We start from the raw sequence: 26,296 nt of genomic DNA on the forward strand, positions 1-26,296 counted from the left end.
TAAATACAAATTATTTCACTTCAAACCTAATTTGGAAACAGTACTGCTGCTTGTTTCATCCCAAAGCAAACACTTTCATATAAAAGACAAAAGCACAGAAATGTCAGGTTTTACAGTCTTTTATTGTTAGCAAAAGAATCATTTCACTCCTGCATTTTCTCGATGGTTTCCTCCTTGTATTTGCCCTTCTCCTTTATGTCCTGTCGGGACTTGGCCTTGCGCTCAAGAATCTTCTTGCGATCCTTGTCAAGCTTTAGCCTGGTGATCACCACCTGAAGAACAAGATTGATTTATTAACATTTACATCAACATAAAACAACAAAATATGCAAACGTTTATGCAATTGATCATAGATTAATTTGCATACGTCAGTTGACAAAACCAGAGCATTAATTGTTTTGCTTGCAAACAAGTATTGCATTTCTGTTTAGATAACGCAGTTAATACAGGAGGCAATTTGCCATCCGAGAGGATTTTGATCAAAAGGGGGTAATTCATCACTGACAAGATGGGCTTTAAAAAAACTTGACTAGACCATAGAAAAGCTTTTTTCTTTCCCCAAATTTGCTGCTATATGACTATAGACAACAGAAAAAGGCATGTCATTCCATTTTGCCGAAAAGGTAGGAAAAATGTAAGACCCACAACGCACTGGACTTGATCCGACTATCTATGAGCGGGGGGGAAATGCAAAAGTATGATCTGTAGTCTTCACAAAAGCACAACATTTGTCCAAAAATGAATTAAAGGGGGAATTAAACAAAGAAAACAACATTGTTCATTACTTATATTCCTTGCATTGTTACCCTTTCCTTAAGTAGTTCTTAAATTAACTAAAATGTGATCTTGTAGCTTCATTTCTTAAACAAGTAACCCCTGATGACTGTAAACATGCATAATTTGGACATTGAAATGTCTAAGAACACTTGTTAAAACACATCAGTCAGTAGCTCAAGGAAATAAATGTAACAGTGTTTGTTCATTAATACTGTACAAATGTCAAATGTGTAGTCAATCTATGAGCGACAATTCCCTAGCAAAGCTTGCTTTGATGCAACAAAACTAGTTCCAGACTTCATTTGTGATTAGATTATATGGCTGAATACACATTTTAGCATGCTACTTTTATAATGCTGATTAATAATCTGTATGTATATCACAAATTGTAGCCAAGTAATTTTTTTATTTTATCCCTAACCAGATGCCAAATGCCGTTATTATTGATCAGAGATATATTTTGTTATATTTATAGATTCTGCATTTATATTGATTCATGGCATTGGCAGATAACCAACCTGCCCAATTGTAAAAATGTTGGTCATTTACATTTGCTTGATGAAAACCAGTCATTTCAATTGAAATCTTGAGGGGGGAATTCCAAGATTTCCAAGTAGGTCATCAGAAGCAAGAGAGCCAAATTCCCAACAATTGCCATTATCATCATGGTCTTCAATGAAGAAATTATTAGGAGGCTAAATAGTGAGCGCACTGGTGTTATTTTACTGCGGCTGCCATCGCATAATCCAAGCCCCAAATGGCACACTTGCAATGCACATCATTGCATACAATGGCTCTGCGAGCACATATCCGTCAAGTCCATGAGACACAGTAGGATGTCCCAATTGTCATTTTAGGATTCAGGGGGGTGCTTCGCAAGCGCCCCCTTTGCGGTCTATATGCGCACTTTTGCTGAGGTCTGTGACAGACTTTTTCCTGACAGTCAAAGCAGCCTTACGTCACGAAAAAGCAAACTTGTATGGAGACCATGAGTGTTTAGGGTGCCATTTGGGACAAAGTGGATGCTGCACACTGGTGGTGCGTGATGAGAGACCACTGATATGACTATAAAGCACAGTACTACATAGTTAAGCGCTATATATAAATGCCTCATTTACTAGTAAATAAGGAGATTGACAATAAGATTAATAAATGCTATAGAAGCATTATTCATTAGTTCATGTTAACTAACAAAAATTTACTGTAAAGTGCTACCATATTACATTTAGAATATATCAGCCGTCCTGCCCTTGGGCTATAGGACAACTACCAGTTCTTTTTTCCAGTGACAGTCATGTCTTGCATATAAACAAACATCTGGATAGAAGACATACCTTGCTGGGGTGGATGCCAACATGGACTGTGGTGCCGTTAGCCTTCTCACGCTGCACACGCTCGATGTAAATAACATATTTCTTCCTGTAGACCTGGACAACTTTGCCAATCTGCTGGCCTTTGTAGTGTCCCCGGACAACCTGGTGATGAGGGGACATGAAGCAAGGAGCATTATGGAAACATACTTTGAAACTAAACATTTCAAATCAGTGTCATTCATTGAGGTGGGAAAAACTAATAATGTCCTCACCTGGACCTCATCGTCCTTGCGGATGGGCATCGATCTTACATTATACTTCTGGCGGAGCTCTTTGGACAGAGGGGAGGACATGATCTTCCTGCGGATGTGTGAAGGGGCATTGAAGTGTCTCTTGCGGTTCTTGCGCCGAGAGGAGGTCACAAATTTGTTGAGCTTCATAATGGCTGGCAATGAGACAAAAATTCTGTTTAAAAAATTCTGCTAAATGAATCAATGTTAAGTTCACAAACACTTGTTACAAATAAGCCTCGTTCAACACAGCATGTGTAAGAATGAACCCGTCACTAATTTGGGTTTGTTTGATGCGGTTTAGCATACAAATCAGATATTCTAGCACAAAATAATGCACTCAAAGCGTGTTAATTAATGTCTTGACAAAACACGTCCAACAGCTTGTGCTACTGCTAACAGCGCGCACACATCCCAAAGTTTTCATATTTATGTTGCTTTTCAAGTGTTTAAACACGACACGATTAAAACGACATATAACACGCATACACGGAAACCAGTCATGTGTTTTGGGTACATTTGAGGTAACGTTATTCACACGGGAGGGAACTGTGCTCCTATAGCAGCAACTGGCTGAACTTTGGAGACTAAATCATCCGTTATGTTGTACTATGAGTGTAAAATAACGCGGATAAACTGAACATACGGATAATTTGTAGCGATAATGTGTGTTTTAAACTTTGAGGACGTAAAATCCACGAGGATGGAATAGGATGTTTCAGAAATGCATTAGCAATCTTGGCTTACCCTGCCGACTTGTCTCTATGGCCGCCGGAAAAGAGACTCTAGAACTACTTCCGCCAGAATTAGTTGTAGCGCAAACCTCGCGAGATCATCGTGGTTATAATGGGATTTCAAACCGTTTCAAACGTAGAGTTGCTACCTGTGTTTTATGACAGCAGACTCACACTCAATATAGACACATGGACATCAATAAACTAGCCTACATTTGAAAGAAAAAATACTCCATAAAAGCATAATGATGATAGGGCTTTACAAAATCAAGTGGACGCGTTCGCGTTGATATCTTCGGTGCTGACAAATTGAAACAAATCAATAATATTCATAAATGTAAATTTGGAGGAAATAAGCCCTTGTTTTTTTATTTTAAAATCAAAAGTTCAACAATACCTAAACACAATATTATGCTTAAAAATCAATTTGTAAACATTTTCATATTTTTCACGTTGTTATGTATTTGTCTCTTTTTTCATTCAGTGCACCCCTTAATAGTAGTTGTAACTCTTTAAAAATAATAATAATAAACCTTCTTAACCATTCTATTATATTTTGGGTCAATTTGACACCTGTAAAAGCACGATTTACATGTTTTTTGTTGTTGTTGTTGTTGTTGTTGTTGTTGTTGTTGTTGTTGTTGTTGTTTTGTAGGCTATTTTAGGCTATTTTATTTATTTATTTTTTGCTTCAGATTGAATGACTTCCCCTAATTTAATAGGCGACAACTCTGTAAACATAAAATTAACATCATGATATTTTTCCAGTGTCCTGTAGCCTACACATTTTGTAGCATCTGTGTTCTTTAGGTCAGTTTGACCCCAGACTCTTTTAGCTGTTTAAAACAAGAATTTTTGTTTGGATTGTTTTATTGAGGTCACCATAACATGCTATAATTTTATATATTCAATAGAATATTTAAACAATATTCCCTCTGTTTTAGGGCTCTGAGTACCTAACCATACCTGCAGTATTGCGAGAACCACTAGTTCGCATTATTATGGTCCCGCTCCCCACTTGAACGACAGGTTATAGCTGCTAATGTCATCTAAATGGTTCCAGGGTCCACCAGATATGCTGTCAGCCATAAATGACCTGAGACATAAACCTTTGTAAAGAAAAAAAATCCTATTCTGGAGGTTTAAATTGCTGGGGTCAAATTGACCCAAATAAAATGTTACCAGATTTGAGGCTAACGGGGGGTATACAATTTACATTACAACAGTCAGTTACTAGTCCTTTTAATTAAATATTTTGCGGGTCATTTGCAAATAGGCTATAGCAATTTAAAATTCTCTGCTCATCAAATCGATCTATAAAAGTATGATTGCCCTCCTCAAAAGACCGGTTTAAGCAGTGTTCTGGAACATAAACATGATAGCAGGTTTATCTGTTTCAAGCTGGATATTGGCTGCTAGTGCAAGGTGGTCATAGCTGGTGGACCAAATACAGTGTCCACCAGTCAAACCAGCTTGACTGCACTGTTGCTGATTACACATCACACCATTTTATTCTGTTACTAGTTCCTACGAGGGACGTAACACTTCTGATATAAGATGAAATGAATATGCACCCAGTATTATTCCACATAAACAAACATTTGGCCCCTGTAATTTGTTATTTTTGTCTTAATTTTTTTTTTTTCAAATAAATATATCGTTCCATATTTGTCATTAAATATCATCATATTTATGCAGTGAAATAGCCATAGTCTGAATGTACAACATTATAGTTTCCTGTGAAGTGTTTCACTTAAAAAAAAAAAGGGGGGGGGGGGTCTGTGGGACTTCTTTTGTCAAAAGATTATACAGAAGAAGAAAGAAAGCAAATCTGAGTCACTTGTTATTTTATAAGAATGATATAATTGTAAGTGAATTTGAAAACAGTTTTTATTCAACACAATATTATGCACCTTTAATGGCTTTTATCCAACAAACCTTTAAAAATAGCAAAACATATTTTGCCACAACTGTTCCCTTTGAAACTCCCGGTCTACTACACTGCCCTGACATGTCATAAGAGCAGGTGTTCTTTTACACTACTCAATAGCACCCATTGTGAAAATGAATATAGCATTGAATGAGCCAGATCAGGGGAAAACATGGATTGACCAAATCTGTGTCTGCAGACAGTGTTCTTTAGGTTCCCAGAATGGGTGTAAGGCTCATAAAGCTCTGTCTGGTCATTTGTTCTCTCTGAGCTTATTTGGGACTTAAGAATAAAAAGGGTCTTTTGAGTGTGTACGGTTGAATAGACACACATGAAAACAACAAAGCTACAAAGGTTATAGTGTTCTGTGAAATTGGCCATAATTCTATTGAAAACTCATGCACCTGTAAATTTGTAATAAATACACTCTCTTTTAATTGATTAATGATAGGCTCTATCTATCTATCTATCTATCTATCTATCTATCTATCTATCTATCTATCTATCTATCTATCTATCTATCTATCTATCTATCTGTCTGTCTGTCTGTCTGTCTGTCTGTCTGTCTGTCTGTCTATCTATCTATAATATTTTTCTCATTGCCTTAAAAACATTTTGAAATGCAATGCACTTTTTAAAAACATTTTATCATGTTTTAGTTGTGTTAGTACAATACATAAAATCACAAAAAGTATCCTTTTCAGAGCACAAAATAAGTCTTTCATCTATATAAATGTTCATAAAGCTCTTACTATCAAACTTTTCATTTACATCTCTTTTCATCCTGTTTAACATTTCTATTATGTAATACAACTGATCTAAATTTTTAATAAATTATTAATTTGATGGCATCAAATACAGCATGTTACATTACAGTATGTATGCCGTGTGATGCTGTAAGCAGATTACCATGGAAGAGACTGCCACATTACTGTAACTCACCCATATATAAATGTCAATACAGTATAGACCCAGTCATTCTAGCACAAAACATCATTGCCGTGTCACACTTTATCCCCCCTTTTGATAACACTGATACTATTGCAAACATTATGGATTTTATGTTACGTTAGTGTGTTTTCTAATGTGGCATGACATCTGTAGGATGTGTCACTGTAGTTATTTCAGCAACAAAGGTGATTTGAAACATGTATTTTGTTTGCTATTAAAAGAGCTGATTGTTCAGATCTGTGTGATGTGTTTGAGAGGGTAACTCAGAATCGGATCTTTGCGTGGCCCCACCTTGAACTGTTGGGTTCAGGTGTGTCCCTGTAGGCTACTGTGTCAGTGTGAGGCGTGACACTTCAGTATGAGTAATCCCTCGCTTATTCCATTCAATACATGCTCACAGCAAGCAGACAAATGTGACAACTTATTGCGCTCTTAGAAAACAATGCGGAAAAACATATGGAATAAGGTGAGTCTCAAAAAAGCAAAATAATTGTTTACTTAGTAAAGCATTATGAGAATTAAATTAATTCCTCAGCACTTCATATTGCAGGTGTTCATGGTCCTGATTGTGTGGAATCTGTTTGTGCCCATTGACACAAAGTACACCAGTAGAGAAGGAAAGCCTCGGAGACGAAAACTGGAATCACATCCTCGCCGGAGCGCCTCGTCTGCCCAAATTTCCCCGGATCCAATGATGACAGGTCCAGAATCAGGCGTGATGCCCGGTGCCATTGAAACGGACTTTGATAAGAGTATCGAGGACATGGTGTCGCAGGTCAGAAACAATCCCAACTTATCCATAAACCAATGTGTGGTGGATCGCAAACTGTGGATGTCCAACAGTCGCAGCCTCTCTCCCTGGTCCTACAGGTGGGTGAAATGGAGGAACACTGTTATTATTATTATTAATCATTTTTATTATTTAACTTTAATTTTCTGATTGAAGATTGAGAGACCTCAAAGCCATTTTTAGGAAACAAAACATGCTTAAATATCATGTTAATATGTTTTTGAGTTACACAAAAAATTACAAGACCAATAAATTGATAATATATGTTTTATGGCTTTTACTCCTAAAATTATTTGTAGCAATTTTAAATTATATATATATATAAATAAAACATTATAATAACTAAATTATATATATATAACATTATAAATTATATATATATATATATATATATATATATATATATATATATATATATTAGTTATATATTATAGTTATTAGTTATATATTAGTTATTTTATAAGTTTAAGACTTAAACATCCAAGTTGACTTAAAAATCTAAGGCAGCATTTTTTAAATATAGTATTAGTAAATATTGAGAAATATTTTTACCATTTAAAAAATATATTTACCAAATTACTATTTTTAAATATTCCGCATTTAAAACAATTGCTAATTTTATTCAACAAGAAGGCATTAAATTGATTGAAAATAAAATGTTACAAAAAAGTTATATTTTAAATAAATGCATTTATATATATAGTTTTCTATTCATCAAAGAGTTCTGAAACACACCTGACAATGAAGACTGGCGTAATGACTGCTGATAATTCAGATAAATTAGACATTTTCATGGCACATGAAAAAAGAATATGCATGCAGCCTTTTTGGAGGGCATAAGCTAGGCCTACTTCTTTCAAAAACATTTCAAAATCTAACCCCAGACTTTTGGAGAGTAGCGTGTTTATATTTTACCTTAAAAATATGTTTGAAAACTTTGACCAGACGTATTTTCTTCAATGTCTTTGGCTAGAATCAATCACGATGAGACCCGTAAGCCCGTGGACATCCCAGAGGCCGTGTGTTCGTGCGTGGGATGCATCAATCCTTTCACCATGCAGGAGGATCGCACCATGACCAGCGTTCTCATCTACACCAAGATCCCCGTGCGCAGACTCCTCTGCCACCGGCCAACGAAGAAGCCGACGAAGAGGAAGAAATGCGTTCCCCGTTACAGATCGGTGGTGGAGAGCATCGCCGTGGGGTGCACGTGCATCGTGGGGTAGCTGAGTGGGACCAACGCATTTCAACCTGTTTTATAGCCTACTGCAAACGAATCCGGATCCTAATTATGCATGTATGATTTTCTATGTAAGAAATAGTGAAAAATAGGGGTTAAAACGCATCGGTTGCTGTGCAGGCGCCTTTTCTATTTAGAAAAGGGGATTTTTATTTAAGATTTTGAACATTTAATGTCGTTAAGTATTAAGTTGCATCGTGACATCTCAAGCTAAATTTAACATTATAATTGTATAGCCATAAAGTTTAAATAGGCTATATAATAAAGTTGACCGTTTAGACAGTTCATGTAGCTGATTGCTGTAGCCTATGTTATGGAACTGTTTATGGAATGAATAAAATATAATGCTGATATTTCTACAAATAGACCATTTTCAATAATAGGCCTATAGGCTTCAAATTCATAGTAGCCTGCCATTGTTGTTTGTGTTAGATCGCCACCTACTGTCTATACGATAAACTGATACAAAAAAGTATGTCATAATTATATTTTTGGTTGTTTTGCTTTTCTTTTGTTACGTGAGGCTGGTTGGGGAGAACTTTACAGTATTTTCAATAAATTGCCTACATCTTTTCTATCTTTTTTACTGAAATGTATATTTTTCACATTTTTATGTGCATGTGTTAATACAGTGACAACGGCTGCCAAAATTGGCATTGTCTTTAACGTAAATAAAATATCAAAAGCATAAATAAGTTTACAAAAAAATCTAAATAAATGTATGCCTACTCATTTTTTTTTTTTTTTGGCATGTTAAAGGGAAATAAAATTATTAATTTAATGTTCCTTGTGGCTCACTTCAAATGTTAATAAAGACAAACATACAAACACACACACACAAAACAACAACAACATCAGTATCTGCAGAAAAACAATTATTTTCAACCTTAATTCTGAACCCTCTGTCTTAAACGATCCGTTTTTAAGGGGCGGTGTCTTTACGGCTTGTCAGTAAAAGCCCCTGTTTTGATTGGCTTAGGTCATTGCATAGAAAATAACACCGACTCTCTATTGCACGTGATGTTTTGAAAACATTATCCATAGAAAACAAAAAGCAAAACAAACATTTATTTACTCTCCACACTGAATTTTTTCCAAAACAATCTTCAGTCAAATGCTCCGAACAAACATATAATCCATGACGGCATCAAAATGAACTATTCGCTTGTTTCCGATTTTTGGACTCTTCAGAAGTCTGCACCGAGACTGGAGTGTGTGCATAGTAGACCCTACCTCAGAAACTGAACGTGCCTCTGCATAAAGTAGGCCTGTGTGTAGATTATAATGGGTTCTTTTTTTGCTTTTGATATGAAATGATACTCGCTCACATCCAGTGTCAGGCACATCTTAGCCATTACAGTAAGTGACTGAATGCCAGAGGGCGGGGCCTATGCTGCAATGATGTAAAACTATTAAAGGGTTAGTTCACCCAAAAAAAGAAATTTATGTCATTAATGCTCACCCTAATGTCGTTCCACACCCGTAAGACCTCCGTTCATCTTCAGAACACAGTTTAAGATATTTTATATTTTAGTCCCAGAGCATGCAGTCTATGCCCACTTTACTGTCCATGTCCAGAAAGCTAATAAAAACTTCATCACAGTAGTCCATATGTTCTAATCGTTGGTTGATTAGAATCTGTTGAAGCATTGAAAATACATTTTGGTCCAAAAATATCTAAAACTATGACTTTATTCAGCATTGTCTTCTCTTGTCACGTGATTTCAGCAGTTCGGATCACGTCAAACTGCTGAAATCACATGAGATTGGCGACATTTTCGATGCTTCAAGAGATTCTAATTAACTAACTGATGTCACATATGGACTCCTTTAATTATGTTTTTATTCCCTTTCTGGACATGGACAGTAAAGTGGGCATAGACTCCATTTGCTAAGGACTAAAATATAAAATATCTTAAACTGTGTTCTGAAGATGATCGGAGGTCTTACGGGTGTGGAACGACATTATGGGGTGAGTCATTAATGACATAAATTTAATTTTTGGGTGAACTAACCCTTTAATCTTGCTCTAGTCTAGACCAGTCATGCAGATGTATATTTTAACATGTCGCACCAATGATCCCGCAATATAAAATCAGGTTATTTTAGAGCTTGATTAAATACGTTTTTTTTCCCTATAATGAGAAGTACGTTTCAAGCTATGAAACTCGTACAAAAACCTCTCAAAAGTTCAGGGAAATGTTTTTTCACGTCATGACCCCTTTCAAGAAAAATTGCATATGGTAAGATGGGGGAAGAGAAGATTACCCCCCCCCCCCCCCCTCCCATATACGTTTACTTAACCGTAGGCTACCATATGATATTTAGATATAGGCTACATTTAGCATTATTCAGTATGATGCTGCATCAACCAATGTATCTAATGTATCCAATGTATCTGTGTATTTAATTTAGCACAGATGTAAAATTATTCAAAGGGGGCAAGATGACACCCTACCTGAGGCAACTTAGCTACATTTCTAAAACTAAAACAATTTAAACTAAAACAACAACAATGATTTTAGATGATTGGAAGATAAGTTTTTGCCAATGTAATGAGGATATATAATAATAATAATAATAATAATAATAATAATAAATTTTATTATTTATTTATATGTGTTTATTGTGTTTACATCTCATAAATGTACTTACTTAAAACGATATTCTTCGTGTCGATTCAAAGTGATAGTTGCAATGTTCTTACAAACAACATCCCACTTTTATTTAGGGCTACAGAATTACATTTCAGTTTCTGGTCTCATGTGCGCCATCAGCAGGACACGAACATCCAGCAAACCGAATCAAACGCCTCCATCATATTAGTGATGCAGCGAGGAACAGCTGTGAAGGAAATCATACAAGAGAAGGACGCACGATGCCCGGTATGTGTTTGCTGATAAGATGCCCGATAATAAGATGACCGATGATCTTCAGATCATCAAAAACGTTACTTTAAACCTGACTAATAGCCTATGTTGTTTGATTACTTGCGAGAAGGACGTGGTCCAGGTGAACGAACCTGGTGTTTGGTCCAGGTGAAGGGACCGTCAGAAGTGACCGCAGCAGAAGGTAGGAACTCACAAACATGGACAGACAGACGATAGACAGACGATAGATAGATAGATAGATAGATAGATAGATAGATAGATAGATAGATAGATAGATAGATAGATAGATAGATAGATAGATAGATAGATAGATAGATAGATAGATAGATAGATAGATAGATAGATAGATATTTTGTGAGGGGAAAATATATATCTTTTTGTAAATTAGTAAAATAAATACTCATATTAAAACTTTTTAAAAAATGTCCCCTATCCACAATGTACAGTTAGGCATGAATGGAAACATTTAGAAATAATTTTGTCCGACAACACTTCATGCAATATAGATTTTGATACTGTTATAAACATGGGCTTTATTATGCAGATCCCCACTTATGGCCTCCTGACCTCTTGAAAAAGAGACCGAATCTTATACTCTATATTTATGCAATGCCTATAGGCTCATTTTCTAGTTTTTTCAGCAAATACTATGAATCCACTCTCAACCACCTGAGTTCATTTGATCCTACATTTGCAATATTTGTTCATTAAAGATATCATCATTTTGACTATGAAATATTGATCTGAGCCAGAATATAAAGCAAATTAGGCCTATCAAACAGCTACACTTATGCCTGTGAATGAATGAAGAATATACAGAAAAGTATACAGTTATACAAGCTGAATAATTCAGATCAGATTGTCAGTAAATTGCATTTTACAGCTGTACTGTTTATATAATCTGGGAAGTACTTTTTATAGCCTATAGACTATACCAAGATATATCTGTAGGCGAACTCTATTTCAGCTTTTCAGATTGAATATACCCAGGACTGTATAAACTATATTTAGAAGCTCTTGTGGCTCATAAATATTCATTGAGGTTTTAGTGCCGTCTTTAAAAAAGACGCCAGCGTGAGTTCCCAACAGTGAGTCAGGCAGCCTGTGTCAGATAGAGTAGGAGGAGAGAGAGAGAGAGAGAGAGAGAGAGAGAGAGAGAGAGAGAGAGAGAGAGAGAGAGAGAGAGAGAGAGAGAGAGAGAGAGAGAGAGAGAGTTAGTTAGTTAGTGGGATGGTTGGTGAGAGTGAACTCTTTGATATTTTGATATGCCGATAGATACCCAGGGGACCAGCACAGATGCCACCTGTTCTCAGAGGCTCTGGCCACTCTCGCTGACTACTCAGTGTGTGATTTCCGTCACAAAATATCATACATGAGTCTTCACATTTGCATTGGGGGGTCCGGATGGCCTTTGTGTAAATAAATGAATCAACAATTAGCTACGTGTTAGTTCATTATCAGAATTAGGACATATGTTTCTGTTTAATGTGGTAATTTATAATAATGGAGACGGCTGGTGCAGACGGGTGGTTAATATACTTTTAGATGGTTGAGTGTGATTGAGTTTGTTGGTTACTAGGCTAAGTGTGTGAAACATCTGTATTAAACAAAACAGAAACAAATATGATGCATAAACAATGGCAATTTGTCAGTGTAACATTGTTTGTGTGTAACTTCTGATCTACTGAGATCGGCAAGCCTGGTTCTAATTACTTACAGTGAAGATGCACTGTATATTTTATAGTTATCAAATTTTTTGCAAAGCAACTTGGGTACTTTGCAGTAAAATATTGTTAAAACCTTTGAAGTTGCATGCTGTAAAAAGAGGACCCATATACTGTGTTAATATATACTGTACAGTAAATGTACTGGTAAATTTCTGCCAGGATATTATCCAGTCATTTTACGGAAATTCCTTAAAATACAACACAGTGCAATGTGTCATTCAAAATACAACGGGGGAACAATCTGTATGGAAAATTTCTTCATATTTCTACAGTAAACTGTGCACTTTTTATGTACATTTTTAGTGTTTGCCTATAGAGGAATTTTCTGTAGCCTATAATGATTTTTCTCTCTGAATTTTGATTTGGTACTCTGTAGTTTAGAGTTAAAGAAAATGTCCTTAACTTAACGGATAAAGTCATGGCAGAGAATCACCAGTAAATTTTCCTAATTTTTACAGCATCACTGTATTACTGTAAGTATAATGTATAACATTTTAATCTACAGACTGAAAAACATAAATATGTTCTCAGATGTTATTTTATAATGTTCTCAGATGTTATTTTAACTCCTATCTTTATTTTTGTTAATAGTAGTCTATGGGATGTTTTATGTATGCTTTTTTGGCATTATGTTAGTGTTGGCATTTTGTGTTTAAGCATGGTATCCTTTTTGTTGTTTTTTTTAGCTAAAAGTAAACATTTGTTAGTTAAACAGAAAATTAACTTAAATTGACTGAATATTAACCTCCTAGTTGCCAGTGTCCTCATATTTTAGTGAATTTCTGTGACTCCACACATGTCTGGGCGTCCTGTAAAGAGATCATTTCAGAGATATTTAGATTAAATGTAGCACTCTTATGGAAAATGATAATACTAATTTTGTGATTACATTTCAATCTGATCAATTTTCAAATGGTTTGATATAAATCAACATCTCAGGAAATTGTTATGGGGTTCTGTTATAAAACAGGACATTGATTTCATACATGTCCACACCGGGACTTGTTTATCAGTTGATCACTACAACTGAATATGGAAAGAAATGTCAATATTCCTATAAAATATTAGATATTATATTTGAAAATATTATTAGAATCAGTGTACTAAAAGGGAAAACCCATGTATGGCCTCTTTACCCAATGCATAAAGTAAAATGGGATCAGTTCATTCCATTACATCTTTTATTAAGAAGCACCTTTAAACAAAGTCTGGTTAAAAAAAATCCTGAAACCTGAAAATTGATTGGTGAATGAACAAAAAATCCCATTGTTTTTGCCTGTATACATATAATTTTCAACTGAGTTGTGGTCTCCACTTCTGAGGACATAGCATTACATATGAATACATTATCATAAATTAAATAAAAATAGTTTCTTATGCTAAAGTCTAAACAATGTATTGACAAAAATAAATAAATACAAAAAAATACACAAAAAAAAAAAAAAACGTCCTGTGAGGTTAATACTGAAATGTCAAAAGCATGTAATGTCGGTATACATGCCAACCATGAGATGGCGCTGTTGGACAGCTTTAACTTGAACAGAAAAAAGTTTACGGTCACTCTCATAAACATGAGGTTGATTTTATGTCTCGCTTTGAGTGCATCTAAATAAAGCTTGATGATCAGCCGGGCTGTGCTTCACCAGGGCTTCCTGCTCATAGGGTAAATGTCCAAGCAGCGTGACTGCCCCCATCACTGCCCCTCCCAACCGAAGCTCAGGAAAACAGCTCAACCCTCCGTCCTTCTGGGAGGAAAACATGATGAACTGTGAGGATGCACAGCACGCCTTGACACACGCGTGAGAAGTGTTTAGGATGCTGCCGTGACTCCACACGCATCCAGGGAGCAGCAGCAGCATCCCTCCTCCGGTCCGGATCTGCTGTCACCGCAGCGCGGATGGTGGGAAAGGACCCTCCCAAAGGAAAACGGACGAAAGAAAGATGAAATGTTTCTCCCGGTACCTGCCTTACCTCTTCCGACCTCCGAGCACCCTGCTCTCCTCGAGCTGTCACACGGAAGGTAAGAGCCGATCCGCGGCGCGCAGACAGCTGGAGATTGATTTTGCTGGGTCACAGCATGCTGCGTAACGACAACTTTCTGTCTGGAAGTGCAAGAGATGTTCATGATGAGCACTGCTTATTTTACAACTGAATGTGTTGTGGCCAAGAATGAGTGGGAAAAGATTTTGTTTTATACATTTGAAGTAATATATGATAATGTGTTGTGGCTAAGAATGGGTGGGAAAATCTATATTTTAATGATAGTTTTATACATTTGCATTAGGCTATATAATGATTGGATGTGTGTGTGTTTGTGTGTATATATATATATATATATATATATATATATATATATATATATATATATATATATATATATATATATATATATATATATATATATATATATATATATACAGACTGAATGGAACTACAAAACACAGAGATACACAAACTACAAACGATATTATCACTATTATTATTTCCAACGAATAAAATCCAGTTTTTCCAATATAGTCTCAGACTTCTGGTCTAGATTTGTATATATAAAATAAATTTTCTTCGAGTGACTGAGATAGAAGTGTTATTCCCTAGAAAGTAATAGGCTGTTCTGATGTAGATTAAATATGACTGTATATGACGATCGTATCCCGATCTGTATGAATGAGATGAGACTATTTCATAAGCCCCCAGTACCCAAGCGATGACCTTTCAATCATGACTCCACGCTGTTCTTCTGACCTGGAGCCTTATTGTGACTGAACAGTTTTGGATAGTCATAAAAGCAACTTTAATATTGTGCTTTAACTCTGTGTCAAACAGGCAAAAGTGGTCAAATACAATGTATCTACAGGAAGCCATGTTATTTGGTCCAATAAGTATCCTTGTGAGTGTGTGTGTGAGTTTATGTGCCCTACATCTTCTTTACAACACTGTTGAACAGCAGAGCCTGTCAACCATAAAAGTCTGATTTATTTTTGCCCTCTGTTGCTGTTTACCATTAAACAGGAAAATGTGACCCTCTTTATGTTCACAAAAACAACATTCATATAATACCGTACTGTCTCTAAAGATACACGTTTGTGTTTTATTGATTTGCACTGTGTACGAATGAAAACAGAATCGAATACAGTGCTTGAAGCGGCACTTACTTAGCCCGATATTGTAAATCATTGTTAGATTATTTCTTTGGACACTGTGGTCAGATTTAGTGCACTGAAGGGCAAACTGAGGCTGTTATTAGAATGATCACCTGCATGCCCTTATCTGAAGAGAAACCTGGTTGTGAGCAAACAGCCATAACTTCCCATCCTAATTAAAGTGGTCTATGATTATGGAAGTGTGGTGCATTGGGCAGCTCATGTGCTCATGAAACATAAAGAGTCATTGTGTAGGTTTGATTCCGGCCTGCGTCATGTCATGATCATATTCCCCTCACTTTCCTGTTTGTTCTTCATTTGTAAAACAATAAAAGGCAAAAAGCCAAAACTTGGACTATAGCAAAATTCATTTTGAAAAGGCACCTGGTGTGTCAAAGTGCGCCTCTAACGTTAGCATGTTCTTTGTAGTAGATGAAGCGTAAAACCAAGGGGTCCAGGTTTGGCTGGTTAGCATGGCATAGCATTATAATTCATATTTTATGAAACACTCTCGCTGGATGATGGCACCATCATGTGCTCAAGACGTGTGATTTAATGGAACCCGTTGAGGTTGGAATCGGGAAATTTCAACTTCCTCTGAATTCCTCTGGAATTCTTCTGGAAAGCTAGCCTAGAAATCTAGACTCACCCTAGCGGCAGCAAATCTAATCTGCCTGCGAGTGTCGTCTAGCAACTCTCAATACCCTTCTGAGCTGTAAACGCCAAACTCTGGGCGGGCCAATCACATCGTGTCTAGAGTCGGTGGGCGGGGCTTAACATAATGACGGCCGAGTTGCACTTGCGTGCTACTAATAAACACAGAAACTGGCGAACGGCGGTCTTTCGAATCCGCTTTGACCGCGACTCTGGAAGACTTGGAGTTAAGCTTTTCTCTGAGAAAAGAACAAAGAACGGCACTGAAGTCATTCTTAAAAAGGGAAGATGTGTTCGGAGTTTTGCTGACCGGATACGGCTAAAGTTTAATCTTTCAACTAGCTCTGGTTGGTTTAGCACTATCCAATTGCGTGCACGCCGTGCAGAGGGAGTTTGAAAGACAACCATTTATCCCGCCCCTCAGATTGAGCCCTGTCATTGGTGCACTCTAAAAAATGCTGGGTTAAAAACAACCCAAGTTGGGTTGAAAATGCACCGACCCAACAATTGAGTTGTTTTAACCCAATGGTTGAGTTGTTTTAACCCAGTGGTTGGGTTAAATGTTGCTTAAGACAACCCAATTGCTGGGTAAGAACAACTCAACCATTGGGTTAAAACAACCCAATTGTTGGGTCGGTGCATTTTCAACCCAACTTGGGTTGTTTTTAACCCAGCATTTTTTAGAGTGTGAGTATCCAGACCAAACATCTTGATGTGTGTCTGGCTTGTCAGGCTACTGTAAAGCAGCAATAGTCACATTCCATGTAGGAGGGGACGTTCTCGCGACTTGCACAATGCTCCTTAAAAGTTCTCTAAAGGTGACGAAAATCCTGAATCTTTACAGAACATTAAGGACTTTCCTAAAACATCTTCTTTTGGTAATGAAAGTGCTGCTGTTAAAAAGTCCTTATGACATCAGGGGGACGTTCCATTTTGTTTTTTTCATGGTCACATAGCAACATTACAAAGAGGACATTTGGAATGCTAACAGAACATTTCCACATGGTCCTTTGTTGCATATAAAAACGTTCCTGATATGACTTTAGGGGAACATTCCATTTAGGTAATTCTATGGCCACAAAGCAACGTTACAAAGAGGACATTTGGGATATTAACAAAACATTCCCATGCGGTTCCCTGTTAGTCAGATGGGGGTGATTCATGGATTCCCAGGACTGCGCTGCAACATATCTTGTTCAGTGCGTGTGGCGGTCTCTACGCTACATTCCCATAAGGTTTGCAGGACCTTCTTTAACTCCATCATCATAACCGTCTAGGAACATTCTGGGAACGTAACTACTGTAGATGATGCTTTGACATCAGTGCGGATGTTCTGAGAATGTATATTTTTTAGCGGGGATGGCATTTTTTTTACTGCTCAGGTGATTTACTCAAAAATGTCAAGGAATTAAAATGGCTCTTATGAGGGTCCATTAAGATGCCAGTGTGGTGTAAACAAATCACATAAAACTGAGTCTTTACAGTGATTGTGCTAGATTTAGCTATCATATGCCTCTGTTTAGACCAATCATAGTCACAAATTTATTGGACAGTTTTAATGATACAACAGTAGATTAATTATTCATCGCTGGCTTACTTTGTTGGCAGTCGAGCCAGGGAGTCTGTTTTAGAGACGCCTTGTGCTCCTGCTCATTTTCAAACAGTTGTAACCTCTATAATCCAGCATTTCAAAACACCAAACAGGGTCATGTTGGCTTCCCGACCCTAAATGACAAAATAATACAGCTGACACACAGTTCGAAAGACGCTGTATGCTGACCGGCATCAAAGCTCAGCTGTAGCCACCAGCAAGTGTGCAGAAAAACTGATGAGTAAATGGATGAGAGAGCCTGTGGTTGTATAACAGAGGTCAGCGCCAATGACTCTGACGACATGTGCGTGCATGTTATGGATCTTAAAAAAGCTTGATCAGTGCTAATGAAGTGCACTCCGGCTCTTCTGTTCACCGAGCAAATAAATTGGGTAGGTGGGGAGTCGAACTGATCCAATGAGGACGGATGGAACGGCGTAGTCTGTCAATGCCCAGGGGTCCGGCTGAGCTTTCAGCGTTCAATATCCGGTCGTTCATTAGTGAACTGACCCGGAGGCCTCGAAGTGAATTTTCTCAGTGATCTATCCAGCCCCGCTGCAGATGCAAACTTGTTTCGAGGTTGCTTGTTTGTGTTTGTCGGATGAATGGCTAATGTAATATCAAGGTGTTGGCCTAGAGGCCGGGCAGTAGATCGTTTATTTCAGCATGAAATGGGGATTGAACCAGAACTGCGGTTATAGCACCTACAAGCAAACGGGGGCAGAAACCTGGGTGTGTGGCGACTGATAAATCAGTTTTTTCAAACCCCCGCTGTCTTGAGGAGGAAGTCAGCATGCTTAGTCATTGCATGCTTTTTGATGGGTTGATTCATGAGTTATGTGTGTGTGGGGGGTTCAATAACAATTTTTGATGGATTAACTTTTAAACACTGGTGAATTGCGCTTATTTTGCTTGTGTCAGGGAAAAACAAGCAGCGGCTGGCTTGTTATATGCACATTGCACACACATATGAGAAGCCTCACTGGTGATGGGAATTATACAACATGAGAGCATGTGCGTGTGTGTGCGGCCCGAGCTGTAAAGTAGATATCATGATATGAGAGGAAGATTTGTGAGAGGTTAAGTGGGGGAGGAGAGATGTGAGACTGTAGACTAGACACATTACACAGAGAACAGGTCGATCTCTCGAAGTGCTCACATAACCTCTTAACTAAACAGATTGTAAGAGAGGCAGTGTGTGTGTGTGTGTGTGACTTTATTACTCAGAGGATACTTTTTACTCAGAGGAGACTGAAGTTATGTTTCATTTATGTATCAACTTTGTCTCTGATGTTTCTTATTAAAGAGATAGTTCACCCCAAAAGTTACACAGCACATTTGAGCTTCTGTGAGAACCAATGAGTTATGAAGCCATTCATTTTTAATTTGACTTGCATTAATTAGTTGTTCTCCCTAAAAAGTGTTTGGTCACACTTTAGAGGGCTAGTTCACACAAAAAGGAAAATTTGATGTTTATCTGCTTACCCCCAGCCAAGGGCATCCAAGATGTAGGTTCGTCTGTTTATTCAGTAGAACACAAATGAAGATTTTTTCCTCCAACCGTTGTTCGTATAATGCATGTCAATGGAGTGTTTTCTTTGACACTATGCCACTATGAGAGTAAAAAACACAGACATACAAATCAATTTTAAAAGGGTTAGTTCTCCCAAAAATGCAATTGATGTCATTAATGACTCACCCTAATGTTGTTCTGCACCCGTAAGACCGCCGTTCATCTTCGGAACAGAGTTTACGATATTTTATATTAAGTCCGACAGTGTATCTAAGTGAATGCACACTATACTGTCCAGAAAGGTAGTCCATATGTCACATCAGTTTGTTAATTAGAATCTCTTGAAGCATCGATTCAACCGGTTGTGAATCGATCAATCATTCGGATCGCCAATGTCACGTGATTTCAGCAGTTTGGCATGCGATCCAAATCATGAATCAATACGCTGATTCATAACAGTTTGAATCTTTATTTGAGGATTGAACACATACAAGGAAGAGAAGACAATGCTGAATAAAGTCGTAGTTTTTGTTATTTTTGGACCAAAATGTATTTTCGATGCTTCAAGAGATTCTAATTAACTAACTGATGTCACATATGGACTACTTTGATGATGTTCCACTTAGATACGCTGTTGGACAAAATATAAAATATCTTAAACTGTGTTCTGAAGATGAACGGAGGTCTTACGGGTGTGGAACGACATTAGGGTGAGTCTTTAGTGACATCAATTTCATTTTTGGGTGAACTAACCCTTTAAACCCTGTGGCTCGTGACGACACATTGATTTAAAGCTACACTGTGTGATATTTTCCCCCATCTAGCGGTGAAAAGGTATTTGACAATCCAGTGAATATTAGTTTCTGTTCTTCTCAATTCCGATTTCGTTTTAACTCCTACGGTGGCCGATTTAGTCCAAGATTAACATGGCTTCCAGTTCGACCTCGTTCATGACTGCCATCGAGTGTTAAAACGCGAAAAGCGAAGCTTGAATTTGGGTATGTCCCTCTTTGGCTAATGTACTTTCAAGATGGAGGAGCAACATGGCGACCAGCATTCGAACCCCTCACCCGTATGTATTTTCAATGGCATATTATAAACTTACGAAAATACTTTAATACTTGAAAGAAGTAAATATACATTAATGAGCACATATTTTTGAAAGAACTAAGTGTTTTTAGCTAAGAATAAACTAAAAAAGTTACACATTGTAGCTTTAAACGATAGGTTTCTGAACAGTATTTGTGTTATTTTTTTACCTCATATATCAGAATCTCATCTAGTATTCCTAATGCTATTACTTCCGTCAAGTAAGGTAAAAAACCTGCCGCGATCATAGATATATATTTACATAGATGCATCATTCGGCCGATCTGCCATCCACGCAGGCACTAAGGAATATATATATATATATATATATATATATATATATATATATATATATATATATATATATATATATATATATATATATATATATATACACACAGACATACAAATCCATATTTAACCCTATATATATATATATATATATATATATATATATATATATATATATATATATAGGGTTAAATATGGATTCGTATGTCTGTGTTTTTTACTCTCATAATGGCTCTCATAGAAAACACCCCATTGACATTCATTATACAGCAACGGTTGGAGTGAAAAATCTTTATTTTTGTTCTACTGAAGAAACAAACACACCTTGAATGCCCTGGGGGTAAGCAGATAAACATCAAATTTTAATTTTTGGGTGAACTATCTCTTTAAAATTAATGCATTTCTTCATTTCTTGCATTATGTAGAAAAATAGCAAACAAACTCACATTTATTATAAAGAAAAAGAGCACAAGCACACTTCTCAAGTAAAATATTTTTTTACTTATATATTTCTATATACAATATTTCTAAAAAAAGATAGTTCCGTTCCTTAATTATGATTGGTTGACCTACGTTCAAAGCCATTGTAAATTTCTATACAAACATGCACCTGTGACCGCATTACATCAGTATTACTGCACCATTGCGTCTGTGTGTTGCTTGGCAAACATTCTGAAAATGTTTTAAGCGTGGCCTACATGTTCAAATATGTTTTGGCGCCACTGCAAACTAAAATCTCTCACATTAGGCTGAGGTTCTTCGGCTCAAGCTTTGAAATTCTCCGAGCCAGGTGTTTGTGCATTCACACACATACTCACACACACACACTTTGTCTTTGTCCAAATCCTGCATCAGTTTCCTTTCAAAAGAGGTGGACGCATTAGTCTTCCGTCCACTCTTTCAGCGAGAGAGACGAGAAACCACAGCAGCACAAATCCTGCTTTGTGTTCTCCAGACTGAGGGCAGGTCAGCTGATTCAGATCTGTGAAGAGACTCCAGGAAGAACGAGAGAGAGAGAGGGAGGGGGAAAGAGAGACTCCATGCATGTTACCTATATTTATGCTCGGCTCGCAGACATTTTTGGGGCTGAAGCTTTGCGGTGTTCTCAGATAAGGAGCTCTTTTGTCTTGGCTATATTCTGCACATCCAGGAAATACTGAGCAGGAGCACAGCTTTAAAAAGAAACCTGCTGGATCAATTACCTTTTTCCACTTCTGGTACATGACTAAGCAGGGAGAGACAGACATGGGCCAAATGAATCAGCACTGTTTCTATATAGTTCCTTGTTGCATGTTTGTGATTTCTCCAATGATGTGTCATTGTGCTACTTCACACATGTATATTTTTGCTCCTTGATTCAAAGGAAAGGCAGTGCACAGACGCCAGTTTTAATTATTGATGTAACATACTGTAGGTGAGAGTATGAGCAAGTTGTTATTCCATAATGCTGTGTGTGTTCATGCGTGCGTACTTGAATAAGTAGGCCAGGAAAATCCATTAATATGCTATGCAAAAAAAAAACATACATCCTCACTTCCTTCGCTCCCTCCCCCTGTAAAATTATTTATGCCCAGGATGGCCGTATACAGAAGTAGGCTTCTCTTCGCGTTTAATGAAAGTTCTCGGAGAGGCGCCAGGCCCGTTGCAGCCAATGAATCACGAGCGGCGTGCAGTTTGGAGAAAACATCGACTCCCACACTATTGAAAGTGACAGACTGTAAGGTCATCTTGCTGTACCACCAATGAAATGCTGGAAATCTGTCATGTACGCCCTTCAAAGTGGGCCATATTTTCACAGCAGTCCACTATTACTGTTAGTCAACCTTGTAATTTAGTTTTCCACTCTTTTACTATCTAGGACCAGTTTATTTATTTTCTTTGCACATTTTAAAATTCTATATGTAAATGAGCTGTGGAGTATTACATTTTGATGTCAACTGGACTATTCAACAGTCAAATATATTCATTTAAGTTACTTTTAAATTGCATAATTCAAGTCAAGTCAAGGTGTCACGTCAATTTACTGTTTGTCTTGGCTAGCTAGTAGCCTGATGTATATACTGTAAATAACGATTTTTAAAATCTTTTTGAAAAATCTCTTATGCTCACTGAGGCTGCGTTTATTTGATCAAAAATACAGTAAAAATGTAAATATTGTGAAATATTATTAACATTTAAAGTAATGCTTTTCTATACAATATATTCAGTAAAATGCCATTTATTCCTGTGATGGCAAAGCTGAATTTTCAGCATTATTATTCCAGTCTTCAGTTGTGCTGCTTAATATTTTTGTAGAAACTATGATACATTTTGTTATTCCAATTTCTTTGAATAGAAATTTTTTGTAATATTATACAAAATGTATTTTTATTTTTTATTTATAAAAAATATATAAAAAATACCTGTTTTACATTAAGTGTCTGCCGTGTCTAATCAGCATGGTTAAGTATCAAAACTATGGCCTATGTTTAAAGCTCAAGCTTGTTTAAACTAGGGCTGTTAAAAGATTAATCGTGATCAATTGCATCCAAAAGTGTTTACATATATATGTGTGTGTGCCGTGTATAATTATGTATATTTGAAAAGACTTACGCAAGTATATATTTAAGAAATGGGTGCATGTATAAACTGTATATATATATATATATATATATATATATATATATATATATATATATATATATATATATATATAATTTTTTGAGAAGGACCTGTATATTATATATATATATATATATATATATATATATATATATATATATATATATATATATATATATATATATATATATATATATATATATATATATATATATATATAATATACAGGTCCTTCTCAAAAAAATTGCATATTGTGATAAAGTTCATTATTTTCCATAATGTAATGATAAAAATTAAACTTTCATATATTTTAGATTCATTGCACACCAACTGAAATATTTCAGGTCTTTTATTGTTTTAATACTGATGATTTTGGCATACAGCTCATGAAAACCCCAAATTCCTATCTCAAAAAATTAGCATATCATGAAAAGGTTCTCTAAACGAGCTATTAACCTTATCATCTGAATCAACTAATTAACTCTAAACACCTGCAAAAGATTTCTCAGGCTTTTAAAAACTCCCAGCCTGGTTCATTACTCAAAACCGCAATCATGGGTAAGACTGCCGACCTGACTGCTGTCCAGAAGGCCATCATTGACACACCCTCAAGCGAGAGGGTAAGACACAGAAAGAAATTTCTGAATGAATAGGCTGTTCCCAGAGTGCTTTATAAAGGCACCTCAGTGGGAAGTCTGTGGGAAGGAAAAAGTGTGGCAAAAAACGCTGCACAACGAGAAGAGGTGACCGGACCCTGAGGAAGATTGTGGAGAAGGACCGATTCCAGACCTTGGGGGACCTGCGGAAGCAGTGGACTGAGTCTGGAGTAGAGACATCCAGAGCCACCGTGCACAGGCGTGTGCAGGAAATGGGCTACAGGTGCCGCATTCCCCAGGTCAAGCCACTTTGGGCTACAGAGAAGCAGCACTGGACTGTTGCTCAGTGGTCCAAAGTACTTTTTTCGGATGAAAGTAAATTTTGCTTGTCATTCGGAAATCAAGGTGCCAGAGTCTGGAGGAAGACTGGGGAGAAGGAAATGCCAAAACGCCTGAAGTCCAGTGCCAAGTACCCACAGTCAGTGATGGTCTGGGGTGCCATGTCAGCTGCTGGTGTTGGTCCACTGTGTTTTATCGAGGGCAGGGTCAATGCAGCTAGCTAACAGGAGATTTTGGAGCACTTCATGCTTCCATCTGCTGAAAAGCTTTATGGAGATGAAGATTTGGTTTTTCAGCACGACCTGGCACCTGCTCACAGTCGCAGTGCCAAAACCACTGGTAAATGGTTTACTGACCATGGTATTACTGTGCTCAATTGGCCTGCCAACTCTCCTGACCTGAACCCCATAGAGAGTCTGTGGGATATTGTGAAGATAAAGTTGAGAGATGCAAGACCCAACACTCTGGATGAGCTTAAGGCCGCTATCGAAGCATCCTGGGCCTCCATAACACCTCAGCAGTGCCACAGGCTGATCGCCTCCATGCCACGCCGCACTGAAGCAGTCATTTCTGCAAAAGGATTCCCGACCAAGTATTGAGTGCATAACTGAACATAATTATTTTGAAGGTTGACTTTTTTTGTATTAAAAACACTTTTCTTTTATTGGTCGGATGAAATATGCTAATTTTTTGAGATAGGAATTTTGGGTTTTCATGAGCTGTATATATATATATGTATATATATATATGTATATATATATATATATATATATATATATATATATATATATATATATATATATATATATATATATATATATATATATATATAAAATTTATATTATATAAATTTTATATATAAATATAAAAGTGTTTTCTTAAATATACACATGCATGTGTGTGTATTTATATATACATAATAATTATACACAGCACACACAAATATATTATGTAAACACAAACTTTTATTTTGGATGCGATTAATCATGATCGTTTAACAGCCCTAGTTTAAACCAGATATTTCAGCATGCTGCATGTTTGAAACATTGTGTATTCGGAGAGCTGATCAGACACCTGCTATTTCATGTCCAATTCATTTGACTAATTGAACGATGTGATGCAAAAACCCATCAACCTCCACCAGCTCTTTTTATCTAACAAGTTTTATGCTAATGACCTTTGGACTGGAGGACTCAGAATAGATCTAACAGGGCCTCGATGAGGGCCCTCTTCCTCCTCCTCTCTCTGTTAGTGGTGTGTGAGTCATAGGCTAGCTAACACACAGCAGCACACTCAAGGGACGCAAACACAGCCATGCAGAAACACATGATTGACAGGCTTATTCAGACTGTCTTAAGAGGAGGGTTGGTTTCACTTTTGGCTTACAGGAAAATCTGTTAACAGTACACTTACAGCATGGAAAATAAGATGTGTAGACATGTTCACAAAGCTCTCTCTATAGTCCACCCAGAACATTAAAGGTACAGTAGCAAAAACAGTGTGTTTAATTCTAAATTTTAAAGGGAAAGAGGAAAAAGGTCACAGAAAAATACATTTGAAGCATATCATTGTATCAAATTTCATATATCCAAAAGTATTGGGTGTTCAAATCATTCAATGTGGGTGTTCCAATCACTTCCATGGTCACAGGTGTATTTAGTCAAGCACCTAGGCCTGCAGAAGCTTCTACAAACATTTGTGAGAGAATGGGTCTCTCTCAGGACATCAGTGAATTGAAGAGTGGTATCGTAATATGTCCATTCATGAAAAAAATCCCCTGTTAGTGGTATTATAACAAAGTGGAAGCAATTGGGAACAACAGCAACTCAGCCACGAAGT

General features: G+C 36.9%; 3 protein-coding genes across 4 annotated transcripts in view; 2 read left to right on the forward strand and 1 right to left on the reverse strand.

The window, feature by feature from the left end:
* Positions 1-103: 103 nt before the first annotated feature.
* Positions 104-3,256, reverse strand: rpl26 (ribosomal protein L26). The gene is made up of 4 exons (XM_067457120.1): positions 3,128-3,256; positions 2,363-2,535; positions 2,112-2,252; positions 104-272 (listed from the first exon to the last, which is right to left on the reverse strand). The coding sequence occupies exons 2-4, from the start codon at positions 2,528-2,530 to the stop codon at positions 144-146; spliced, it is 438 nt and encodes a 145-aa protein (XP_067313221.1). The 5' UTR covers positions 2,531-2,535; positions 3,128-3,256; the 3' UTR covers positions 104-143.
* A 2,693-nt stretch (positions 3,257-5,949) lies between these two features.
* Positions 5,950-8,228, forward strand: LOC137092730 (interleukin-17B-like). The gene is made up of 2 exons (XM_067457139.1): positions 5,950-6,865; positions 7,759-8,228. The coding sequence occupies exons 1-2, from the start codon at positions 6,507-6,509 to the stop codon at positions 8,009-8,011; spliced, it is 612 nt and encodes a 203-aa protein (XP_067313240.1). The 5' UTR covers positions 5,950-6,506; the 3' UTR covers positions 8,012-8,228.
* A 2,612-nt stretch (positions 8,229-10,840) lies between these two features.
* The window catches only part of ppp2r2ba (protein phosphatase 2, regulatory subunit B, beta a), a 65,277-nt gene continuing 49,821 nt past the window's right edge, over positions 10,841-26,296 (forward strand). Inside the window, exons 1-2 of one of the 2 annotated variants that reach the window (XM_067457137.1) lie at positions 10,841-10,910; positions 11,026-11,097. In XM_067457137.1, coding sequence (XP_067313238.1) covers positions 10,904-10,910; positions 11,026-11,097 — 79 coding nt within the window. In that variant the 5' untranslated portion in view covers positions 10,841-10,903. Of the gene's footprint in view, positions 10,911-11,025; positions 11,098-14,366; positions 14,664-26,296 lie in introns of those variants that run through there. The other variant, XM_067457136.1, reaches the window with a different exon arrangement.

The sequence above is a fragment of the Pseudorasbora parva genome, chromosome 11, assembly GCF_024679245.1.
Source record: "Pseudorasbora parva isolate DD20220531a chromosome 11, ASM2467924v1, whole genome shotgun sequence".
Classification (NCBI taxonomy): Eukaryota; Metazoa; Chordata; class Actinopteri; order Cypriniformes; family Gobionidae; genus Pseudorasbora; species Pseudorasbora parva.